The sequence below is a fragment of the Neodiprion virginianus genome, chromosome 5 (assembly GCF_021901495.1).
Source record: "Neodiprion virginianus isolate iyNeoVirg1 chromosome 5, iyNeoVirg1.1, whole genome shotgun sequence".
Taxonomy (NCBI): domain Eukaryota; kingdom Metazoa; phylum Arthropoda; class Insecta; order Hymenoptera; family Diprionidae; genus Neodiprion; species Neodiprion virginianus.
In genome coordinates this window covers 1,625,055-1,637,028 of record NC_060881.1, presented here as the reverse complement: position 1 = coordinate 1,637,028, position 11,974 = coordinate 1,625,055, and the positions used below count along the sequence as shown (strand labels likewise).

At 51.2% G+C, this 11,974-nt stretch overlaps 1 protein-coding gene across 3 annotated transcripts in view; it reads right to left on the bottom strand.

Annotated features, from left to right (window-relative positions):
- LOC124305936 (uncharacterized) overlaps window positions 1-11,974 on the bottom strand; it is a 261,707-nt gene that overhangs the window by 129,163 nt on the left and 120,570 nt on the right. For all 3 annotated transcript variants that reach the window (XM_046765969.1, XM_046765967.1, XM_046765968.1), the window contains one exon: window positions 153-267. In XM_046765969.1, coding sequence (XP_046621925.1) covers window positions 153-267 — 115 coding nt within the window. The remainder of the gene's footprint in view (window positions 1-152; window positions 268-11,974) is intronic.

Genomic DNA, 11,974 nt, shown 5'->3' with positions numbered 1-11,974 from the left:
TTTTCCCGCTTCAAGGTGAAACGCAGGGAAGTTCGCTGAAGGGGGTCGCAGGGGTCGCTACAGCGAGTTACAAGCGCTAATAGGAGTTTAAAAGCCCGCGTCCTTCCGCTGTGCGCGTCGTCGGTTATTCGTCAAAAATGGTCTTCTCCTACCTTCTTGGTGTGCGTTAAGGTGAACGGGATGCGTGAGACTGGCCGCCACGCCGCGGCTCACCGGCTGTTGGATATCTTCGCGGAGGGCAGCTTGTCGGGTTTTGCTCAGGTACAGCTGAAAGCAAAAAAAAAAAACCGTCAGGGGTTGATCACCCGTCATTCTGGAAAGACTGGAAAAACATTCGATAAGTTTACTTGTTACGAACTTTCGTTCTGCGTACAACTATGTGCCCTACTAAGTTCTTCCGCTCCTTCTTCTTCTTCTTCGTCGTCTTATCCACCCCTTCACTTTTCATACTTCCGTTCGAGCCACGTGCTCCCGATACTTTTGATGAAATTCACGAAAGAACTGCTGTAAGGAAAGCCAGCCGATCTTCGCTCGCCCTTTAATCCAAACCCCTCAGCAGGGCGGCCAAAACCATCGGCCCTTTATTCTACCCCAGAGCCAGAGCCGGGGCCCGTCCTTCCCGGTATTAAAGGGGATGCTCGAGTAAGACCCGGGGACCCGTGGAGCACCCCGAAGCGTGACCGGGATGCCAAGGGTGCGGATGGAACGAGACGGGACTTTGTTATGGCTGGGATTTAACCGAGAATCAAAGGAGCCCCTCTTCTTTTCGACGTCTTCTTTTCGCGCGGTTTCCAAGACCGGACAGGCGTTTACTTTTCTCATGGTAAATCTAATCAGTTAGAAATTCCGTTTGATTCTGGCCGCGGCTCCCGGCATCGAGGGAGAGCGAGACTCGCCTTTCCGCTCATTCCCGACTGCCAGCGACTTATTTGGGAATCGGGCTCCGTCGCCACGCGATGTCCTGCAGGATCTGACTTGCTGATTTTTGCTCAGTCGCTACCCGGCTGTCCCGTCCGCTACCGTCAGGCCACACCAAAGAAGGAAAAGACATGCTCGCGTCAACCGGAGTGAAAAGTTTAGCATACGCATTTTGTAAATTGAAATGCGGACAGGGAAGGTTTGAGCTTAGATTGAAAATCCCCGTCTTTGATACGAGGCGACTACGCGCTTCCCCCGATACTTGCAGCTCTTTTTTTCCGTTTTTTTTTTTTGTTTTTTTTTTCTAACCACAAAAATTATTCAGCTAAATTGAAAATGAAATTTCCAATCTGACACGCGTCTGCTGCCTCGTTCTCTATCCTCTCCACCTCACTCTCTCTTTCTACGTCCTCCAGGATATCTAGCGTGTCTAACAACGTAACTACTTCCGTATCCACAGCGTATAAACAAGCCATAACAGTTTTATGGGCCCCCCTTAGCGAGGGACCGATCCACGGGGGTCTTGAAGCCACCCGGTGATGCGGCGCATCGGGCACCTCCGAGATTGTGGTTTACACGACAGATAATTCTTCAAGGCGTTTTTATTGTTTCCAAGGAACGCGGGATCTCGACCTTTCATTTCTGGGGGTGTAAGCCAGCGGTTTTCCCCATTATAACTGCACGGGTCTCGTGACTTGAAAAGAAATTAACATCGCTGGTGTAAAATTGCCATGCGGAGTGATTCGTTATTGCACTTGACGAAATTGATTTCTCGCTAAAACGTCGAGTACCTACTTTCACGTATATTCGACGACTGTCGAATATTCGGAGTATGTAAATAAATGAAAAAAAGAAGGGGCCGATCTCACCGAGTGGGCGAGGAACTTTCACGGAGTTGGATTACGTGTGGCTTCTGGCGAGGCGGAGGCCGCGGGGCTGGGAAGCGTGATTGATTTTGCATACGACACGGATTGGACAGGTTTGAGAAATTGGACTGCCTTTCCGGCGCTTCGGGGTTCGCCGGAGTCTCAGCTCGAAAGATTCGATACACCATCGAGGTGGAGAATTCATATCTTGTTCCATATCTCGATCGGTTTATCCGCGACTGAGAGTAAGGAAATACCCTCGCCGACTTCCGCCCTTGCTCGCGAAGGTATTTACGACCGCTGTCCACTCCGCTTACAAGTTTACCATTTTATTTCACCAACAGGTACTCGATCCGGACATCGAAGGGCTCGTTCGCCGGTTTCGGACATTTTTATGCTCTCAGGATCGAGGCGAATGGGTGAATATTCCACCGAGCTGAGTTCGATCATTTTTCGAAAAGCCAGCCAGACTGCCTCTGGTCGGAATGGAGACCAAGGGGAGAGAAGAGGGAATGTGAGAGAGTGAAAGAGAGTGAGAGAGAGAAAGAGAGAAAGGGCTCGGCGTATTCCGAAACGTAGGAGAGAATCGAAAGGCGCAGGGAACGCGCAGAGCAGCCCTCGGCTCCGAGGGGCTGGGGCGAGGAAGATAAGGTGGTCCTGCCTCCTAGATTATGGAATGGCACTTTAATTACACTAATGGGAGAACCAAATGTTAATTACAATTCGAAGTCTAAAAGAGAGGCGATTTGGAACGCCGAGGGTATAAGGTGTGCAGGGTCCGGATTTGGCGGAGGGTGCGAGACGCGTTATTTAATTTCCACAATTCTTCGGAGAAACGGAGAATATTTCAAAGACGAAGAAACAGCGACGAGTCGACAATTGCGAATCAGGATTTGCGAGATTCGTGGAAGAAAAGCCACGGGCGAGGGAAAAGAATGAAGCGGAATGAGAGAAAATAAAATAAAATAAAATAACCCGTCGACACCCCCGGAGATAAGGAACTGCTGTTGATATTTTCCGGTGGTTGAGTTAATAATACGCGAGGTACACAGAGGGGAAGAAAAACCGTCAGATCTCCAAAGTGGTGCCATAAAAAGGCGCGGATGTGTTTATTCAGGAATTTGCCTTTTCCTTTTTCCTCTCCGGGCTGCAATCCCGCAGCCTCTCTCGCTCCCTTGACTTACCCTGGCATGGCCCCCGTTTAGCCTTATTCTTTCTTCTCCCAACAAAATTGCAGCACGGATTTATCTCGGCGATTCTTCTTTCCTCGCCGTGAAACATACTTACGAGATTTCAGGTCTCGGCTTCGTCGTCTGTCGACCGAGAGACAAGAAGCACGAGTGGATCGGTTTCCGGTCGTAACTTTTCTCTGTTCAATTGTGTTTCGTTCCCCAATCTCGGCGATTAAATGGCGGTTGATTATCGCGGTGAATTAATAAAGCAGCCACCTACCGTAGCCGCCTTTGCGTCTTTGAAATTTCGCGTTCACTGAGCGTTATAGACCCGCGGGATGACCGGGGAGCTTTGAGAGTGGTGATTCGAAAATGGCGCAAAGCTCGCGAAGCACGGCGGGTAATCATGCGACAGACAATTACACAGAGTTCCTCTGAGGGCTGTTTCCCCCCGTTAGCATGCCACTCCAGACTTGAAATCCCGCGGCCACAAAAGGATTAAGAGACCAGTCAGCATCGCCGATCCCTTTGTGTCCGAGCGAGCAAGTTTTTCTTTAAAATTCCCGACCAAGGGCCAAGAACGACAAGGCCCGAACTCCACTCGGTATTTCCCCACTCCTCAGTCTCCGCTAATCCGTATACCACCGTGATAAAAAACACTTTTCAAGCCAGAAAGGGTCAGGGGTCAGCCTGCCGTCGAGTTTGATTCGATTCCTCAACACCGGGGAAATCCAATCCGGGCTTCGCCTTGTGTCTCGATGGCACGCATCGACGAGTGTCTTTGTGCCGCGATCCGGAAGGGGCGAGGAGAGTTGAGCCCGTGTAATTCCGGGTCGAAAATTAGAATGCCTGTAAGCTGGACGCTGCCGGGCATCAAAGGCCGCACTTGGAAAGACGCGAAATTTCATCGGAAGCCATGCGATGGACCGAGCCGGACAGAGTCGAGGGGATTGACGGTCGGAACCTCGCTCGGCTCGAGTATATCAAAGCACCTCTACCTATACGCGTCTGGGTTCTCTCGTCCGAGTCATTCGCGAGAAATCATAAGCCGCGTTAAGCTTTTACATATTTCCACTCCGGACCTCCATTCGCATGTCTTTCGGGTCTTCCGCTTGGACAAAAAGCCTCCTCTGTCCATTCTGTGCTTCGTGAAAACTTGAGGAATTCTTTCGACTCCGATTACACGCATATCTGCCAGGTGTGGCAGGTGTGGTCATTGCCAAGTTTGCGCTCAATAGCGTAACATGTTAATGGTGTTTCATATATATCCATCGCTGACGAAGAACCGAACGAATCCTGCATCCTTTGAACCCCATAATTATCGCACGAAGATCAGATCTTCGTAGATTCGAGAAGCGATAGAATCTGTTGAGTTTTGAGGATCCCGTGGGAATCGGAGAGGCGATTTTTTGACCCGTTTCGTCAGCCAATTTCGGCGGGTAACCCGGGCACGACTTTCGATATAATCCTTAGGGTTTGCTCGCGACGATATCGCGTGACATCTCGGGTTTATTGTTTCCGACGTCGACGAGAGATCTAGGTGTGCGGCACCGATCGGATCGCCGTCCCCGAGAGATGGAGGAGTGGCAAAGGAGAGGCTCCTGTCAGCGCTGTCAGGCGTCCAATGGACCGGACTACTACTCCCATTACCGAACGCGAAGAAATAATAAAAATGCCATTAGTGTCTCGGGGACTCCCTTCGCCGTGTTTCACCCGAGAAACAACCCCAGTTTTTCGGACACTATCCGAGGACCTCGTCCTCCTTGCCAACCTCTTTGTCACGAACTCACACTTGACGAGGCCAATTCCTTGGCGCTGCTCATTTGCCGGAAACAGTATACATACACACACACACACACACACATATATATATATATATATATATATATATATATGTACACGTATAAATTTTTGGGCCAAGTTTTCACAGTTGGTGTCCATTTTTTTCCTTCTTTTTCGTTCGTCGGATACCTATATAGGTAAACGACAAATTGAACGGCTTCTTCGTGAGGGTTTTGAAGGGGGGGGGGGAGGAAAATTCAACCTTCATTCCCGAGGACATCGACTGGAGATTTAGGGGGACGCGGGCGGCATATCGAAGAGTAAAACAATTTCGAAGAGGACGGACCGCGGGCGTGTTGCTCCGTATGGCGACAAACTTGGGGTTCGTCGCGACGACCACGGCATACTAATGGGGGTCCGAAGGGCGTAACGACGAGGAAGACGGCGGGGCCCGAGGTGGGTAAAAGTCGGTTCAATTCGTCGAAAACTTCCGAGATTCTTGACGCGAGCTGCGTGGTCCGCGAAAGTTGATCGGCGATTAATTATAGAAGTTCGCGGAGTTCAAGGTCTGGTCTGCAGGATCACTGGGGCACGAATGGAGCATAAGGTCGAAACTGTGCTTCGACGATGGAGAAAAAAATACCCCATCAGCGTCACGATCGGGGTGAACAATCCGGCCTCGTTACGGACACCGGATATTAAATTGGCTAACCCGGTCACCGGAATCGTTGACGAGAAAATCTGTTTACCAGGTATAACAGAGGCAAATGAACGATCTTATCCCGAATGAACCAGCCAATAATTGCGCGCTACCATCGGCGACCCTTCCCGGTATTCCTGCAGGAGTTGATCCCGTTTCTGCAGGGGGTGAATCCCACGGGAGAGGAGCACCGCGGCGGTTGCTCATCGGGGAACGTCTGCCGCGAAGGATCTTACTTGTAGGAGAGCCGTTGGCCCAAGGAGACCATTTATCCTCGGAAGGATCTGCGTCCCGGTCAGGCGATACGTTGACCCGGCTTTGGACAGCATTTTACCGCTTTTCGCCCTGTGCCAGAAGCTCGCAGCTACGTGAAATCGTCGCAGGTTCCTTGGGGGGTCGAAGAAACGCACGATCATTGGTTGTGACGGCGCTGCGGGTCCGTTAGAAATAATATTAGTTGGAAAAGTGGCAGCGAGTCTGCGTCGAGGAGCCGAGGACGTAGCTGTTAGTAGAGGCGGGGTCGCGCGAACTTCACTAACGAGGTTTACCGCTAATCACCGCCAAGAAACCATTCGCGTATAATTTGTTTATATCCTGGGATACGCCCACGCAGCCGCAACGCCGACGCGTCTTCGCCGTCGAGCAAAGTACATCAGTTCTGCAACGGGGTGATTAACCCTAATGCAATTCCTTCAAATAATGAGTGTCAATTTGAGTCAATCATAATCTGGTTACTTCTCGCCTTGTCTTCTTGCTTCCCGGCTCCTTGCTCCTCCGGTACCTATAACGACGGCACCCTTTATCCCTCGCACGTAAAACCGGCGTGTCACATTCCGTCGATTTCCACGCGGTGAATTTTTCTCCTCGACTGCCCCGAGAGCGGTAAAAGTGCGAGGAAACCGCCCCCCTCCTTCCGCAAGCTTCACTCAATACGCTTATCTACATATCAAAAAGGCAATTTGTGGAACTCGCTTATGCAAACGTTGCCGAGCTGCTGGCAGCGCGGTCCACAATGCAAAGAATTTAAATCCAAGCGCTAATAAACCAGTCCCTCTTTGCGTCGCGACGCTGACGAGCTATTTGAGAGGTTAAGCTTTTTAAGCTCCGCGCCGCTTGAGCCGCCATAATTGCTCTTTCAAGTACGAACGTTCAACGTGAACTGGAAATTTGCATGATGCACCTCATAGTTTCGACTCACGCCCTCAGTTCTCCGCACAATTTTTGGTACTTGGAAAATGCGGAGTCGCTGCACTCGCATCGAGACGTGATAGAAACGGTGGTAATAACCACCAACCACCCTCCCTAAATTCCTATTTCCAGGTAGTAATCCTCATGGTCTTCATTCAAGGCCACACCTTTCCTCCGAGGAGTTCCATCACGGGTAGTTTCAGTCCGTACAGGGCAAGAATTTAATTAACTTTTAGCATCGTCTTGTTCATTTGAAGCAGAGCTTCAGCGTTTCAACGCCAGCCCGCTTCTCTCTCTCTCTCTCTCTCTCTCTCTCTCTCTCTCTCCGCCTGTTTTGCTTCGCAGGTCTGCCGTCCCAGTCCCTCTCCGGCCGTGCCATTAATTCGCGCACTCGTCAGGACGCATACATGCCATTATGCGAAATGTTCTCATTAGCATTTAATACGTGAAACTTTGATTCTGCGGGTGGAAACTCGGGAAAACACGTCAGGATGAGACCCGGCTGAGCGAGCGGGACGCCGAAAGAGGGAAGGAAGGCGCGAGAGAGGAGCCAGAAGGTCTCGTTCCTGGCCCGGCACTCGCGCTGATTGCGACCCGTGCGGCGATAATTGGACCGGGGTTTTCCACCACCCGGTATCCGCATCCTCTTTGCTTCCATCCACATAAGCGTATGGCCACCTTGCCGCGAATGCTTTGCAGGACCAAAAAATACGGAACCGTGTTCTAATTGGAGCGAAAGCAAATGAATCGGATCAACCGAATCGAAGGTTTGAGTGGCGACCAGCGATTCCCACGATTTCACCAGCAAAGCTACCGAATTACCAGCTTGCGAAGAGAAGAGATACCCTCATTGTGGACCAGCATCGACCAGCAGCCGAGTCCGCAGCGAGCCGAGTGAACTCAAATTAGGTTAACCTGAGCGCAGTCAAGTTGACTACAGTTAGAGGAATAGACTGGCTAATGTCTTTTCTGTGTTCAGGGTCCCCTGTGTCCCTGCATGTCCCTTTCTCGTCCCTCGCTGTACGGCGGAAGAGACTCCGAGCGAAAGGCTGGCGGTCGAAATGGAGCTAGACAGGCTATTGAGTTGCTGGACAGAGCTCCGCGTGTCCGGACAAAAGATGAATATACGTTTTGTCTGTTCTTTCGTCTCGCAGGTTAGGTCGGTGGGTGGTAGGTAGGCGGTTGTCGACCTAGTGTAGACCGCCTCGGGTTAGACGTTGCTCTCGTGTACCTACACCGTATAACGCGCTTTATAGCGTAACTCCAAAAAGGATCTCAAAGCGCCGTTGCATTTGGCGGAACGGTCGGCCAAAGCCAGGGCTTAACAAGTTGGTTCTACGAGGCGGTGCCTCGTCCCTTATGACCGTGCGGTACAAGGCCACTCGGATATACGTGTAATAACGCAGGATGGTAATAGAGTTAATTGCCGGGCCACGAGGCTTACAACTTGAGACACGCGACGCACCTGATACCAACAAATTGCCTCACGGCTCGTCTTCGTGCCGGCTGGAAACGAGTTCAGACCAAGTTCCAGAAGCCCAAAGAAGACGCGCACGGGCTGTCTTCTGATTCCGAATCATCGACGGATTCCACTAACATGTTCCAACAGACGCAAAGTGATGGATCGGCGCAATTTGCTGGCTGGGATCCTCCCGACCAGAACCCGGCCTCGTTCCCGGATGACCTGGGCGAGGCGATTTCGCGACGTTAACGTATGGCTGCTCCCAGACCTCGCATAACTCCGCGGTTCAATTCATATATTCATACTGTGAGGCGGGCGAGCGGCAGCTTCGGAGTCTGAGCGAACTACGGAGGACTTATACCGCGATTGCCACCCGTGGTGACCTGCGGCATAAGTCTTGCCAGAGGTGATGGAACGCTCCTCCCCGGCCGGGTCACCGCCGGCAGCGAGACGAGGACGCGTCCCAGGATGAGAGTGTCGTCCTGTGACTGATTGTTACCGCGTTACAAACAGCCCACGGGAGGCGTTCGGATCCGCCCCAGAACTTGGAGAAATTTTTGAAACGTTCGTTCGAAAAACTGACGTTCACAATCCCACGCTTACACTACTTCCGTAGAGTCCACGATGAACGCGAGGCGTCTCGACGCTGGCGGAGTGTTAAAACGTAGTAAAGTTGCACCGGTGCAGCAACTAGAGCTTAGCGCGGCGGGTTCAGTTTAGTTGTTAACTAATAGCAGAGGGATTAGGTTGTTCGTTAGTGAAAATTATCACGCCGTACACGAGCTTCGGAGCATGGAGTGAGTCGGTGTCGAAGGAGCAGCTTAGGGTGGAGGTATCGGGGATTTTCGATGAAAATTTACTCTGGTTGCTGAACCAGTTTTGTTCGTCGCTGCTTCTTCTTCTTCTTCCGGATACACCAACGCCGCTGTGACGTTTACACCACGACAAACGGACGACGTTGTGACGCTACTATTGTAAAATGGTAACGCGCGTTTCCGACAGACCCCGGAAGCACGTCAGAAAATGATGATAAAATCCATCCTGACCAGACCAGCGACTGCCTCGTGGCTTCGATACAAATCCGCGCAGCTCCAAGTAAGGATCCCTTCCGAAATCTCAACCTGCAGAACGGGGATTTTGAGGAAAGATTCGGGAGTGAGCGTCGTCGCGATGACCAGGGGCGAACGAGCACGACCGGGGGTGACCAGACGAGAGGGCGGCCTAAGCACGTTCTCACCCTTGGTGCTGCGGTTGCGAGGACCCTCGGAGGGCCTAACGAGCGGCTTTGTCATTCTCTCTCTTCCTCCCTCGCTCTCTTAATGATGGTTCCTACCACGCGCGTAAATAGAGCCACCTTTGCATACGCGAGCCGTATGCCGTTTCGCTGGTGACGACAAGACGACGACGACGAATAGGACGTGAAATGGGCGAGAGAAATTCCTAGACACGGGGAGCCAAGATTTTGTGGAACAGAGAATCGCGTCTAATTTCAAACTTAGAGAGGATCAGCAAATATTGTTGAACCTTTAAACCACCGGTTGGAAAGCCCGGAATCCACTGCAGAAACTGCTGACAGTCTTCCGGTCAGTTTATTGTTCGCTAGGTCCCGGAAACTTTTTTAGAACGCTACTTCGACAAAGTCCAAAGGGCTAAGATTTTGCTACGGATTAATGCCCTCTCATTTAAATACAAATCTGATGCTGATACAGAGGGTAGGCGGCGGCGTATGGCGAAGGGTCCACAGCCGGAGTGTGTTTGCCGTCCGAGTAATGACTGGTAGGGTCTTGTCCCAATAGGGTCAAGGAACGGAAACTGGACACGCGCGGAAATGCCATGCAAACAAGCCGACCTTCAACCCCCTGCAACGAGCCTCGAAAATCGGTGGAAAATTCGCCTCACCCCGCAGTCCTCGAATATCTCGTTGGGGAACGGTTTGCTTCTACCAGTAGGATCGGAAATAAATATAAGACATGATTTTTCGCCCCATTTGTTACAGGCGACGTTTCCGTTCCGTCTGAAACGGCGAGTGAAAATATCCGCGTATCGTGGTCAGTCGGCCGGCGATACTTTGCATGCAAACGTCGCGTTACATCTTCCGGTTGTAAAGAAATTTAAGCCAGCGTTACACGATAAATTCCAGGAAGCCTTCCACCGATATGTATGCTAGAGGCGACCGACGGGCGCGGATTCTGTAATTTAAATCGGCAAAGTTTTATACACGTAAAACGGAAAAATCAAAATTTACCGAAAATCTCAGAGCGACGATTATCCTCGCGGGTTTTATCCGAACTGCACAAAACTCGAGGGACAAAGTGAAAGAGAGAGAGAGAGAGAGAGAGAGTGGCCGCGATTCGATGAGTAGAGACAATGCGGATATTGTGCAAGGGGGAAATATAGGGACGGGAAAGTAGACAAGCTGTCGATATCTGAGAACTGGCAGGAACTCGATCCCGCCGCGGTGCTGCCGAGTAGCGCTGCAAGCAGATGCACAAAGTTTGAGCAGCCAGGCGGTGCGCCGCGTGGTTAAAGAGAAGACGGTTCTTTGGGTAAACATATCCCAGGACGTGGAGGATGAATCTGCAGGAGAAGGAGCTATAGAGCCAGTCGGTGGAAACTAGTTGAAAGTTACATCTCGAGCGAGCTTGCACAAGATCCGGGAGAGCGGAAGTCTGCTGCGCCCTGTCTTCTCTCCTTCTTCTTCCTCTTCTTCTTCTTCATCTTCTTCTTATCCCCTTTTTTGCGAATGATTGTCGAACGTTTTGCGAGGGAGTTTGCTCGGCAGTGCAAAAGCGATGCCTCGATGCAATAGAACGCGGCAAAGGCCACGGGGTCTGTTTAATCGAGCACGAACCCGTTCTGGAAATTTGATCGCCGAGAGCAGCAGCAGCAGCAATTGCTCGACCCCTCCGCCTGTTCTCAGATCCGAGCTTTCCAACTTTGATTCGATTTCACCGCTTTTCTGCGAACGGATTTTTACCTCCGTGCCACACAGGCACCAACAAATCCCGAATTGATGGAGCCAGCGCTGATTTAAGGAATTGCTCAGATTCGATTCAACGCCCATTCAGTGCAGCACGCTGACGGGGTCAAAGTCGGTGAAATTTAGTGGACGACTCATTGCGACAAGGCCCCGTTTACAGAGTACTTTATTGAGTACTCCTCCTCTCTTTACGGCCGACGTGAAAATTGGGGGATTTGCAACGCTCTCACTCGCTGAGCCTACTCTCCAAAAAAAAAAAAAAAAAATAACACACTTCTTCTCTGCAATCACCGCTTCTCGCGGCGACCTTTCGGCCTCTTGAATCACGTCAATCCTTTCTCCTGAGTTGGCGATCGGCATCGGAGTGTATGTGTGTGTATGTCTGGTGACAATTATTCAGCGAGAAAGCGTAAAAACAGAACAGCGGTTAGAAGCAGCGCGCAGGGAGGCTAACCGCTCTTGCAGGGACAATCTCATCTCATCCGAATCCCATCGTAGATCGCGAAAGTCGAGCCCCTAGATCTCCGCCACCCTTCCTCTTACATCGGCTGTAGTACACCGGGTCCCGTGACCCTCGACGTGGCAAATTGAGCACACATTTACCCCCTTTCCCTCCCGCCCTTCTCGCAGAATATATACGACCCATTCGCGAGACAAACGGTATTGTTTCTTTTTCGACTGTGCACCAGCGGTGCTCCGGATGGAGCAAATGCGTTGATAATAATTACCCGGGCACCGGGGAATCGGTCGGCATTATTTATTCGACTTCTTTTAGCAGGGCCGTCTCTCTTTTCTACGGGACCTACTTTTGCGAGCACGGAGGAAGCGTTCAACGACGAACTTGCAAGGACGAAGAGTGAGAACTCTTATTTTCTCCGCACTGCGACAATTAAGTCATTGTTTCAA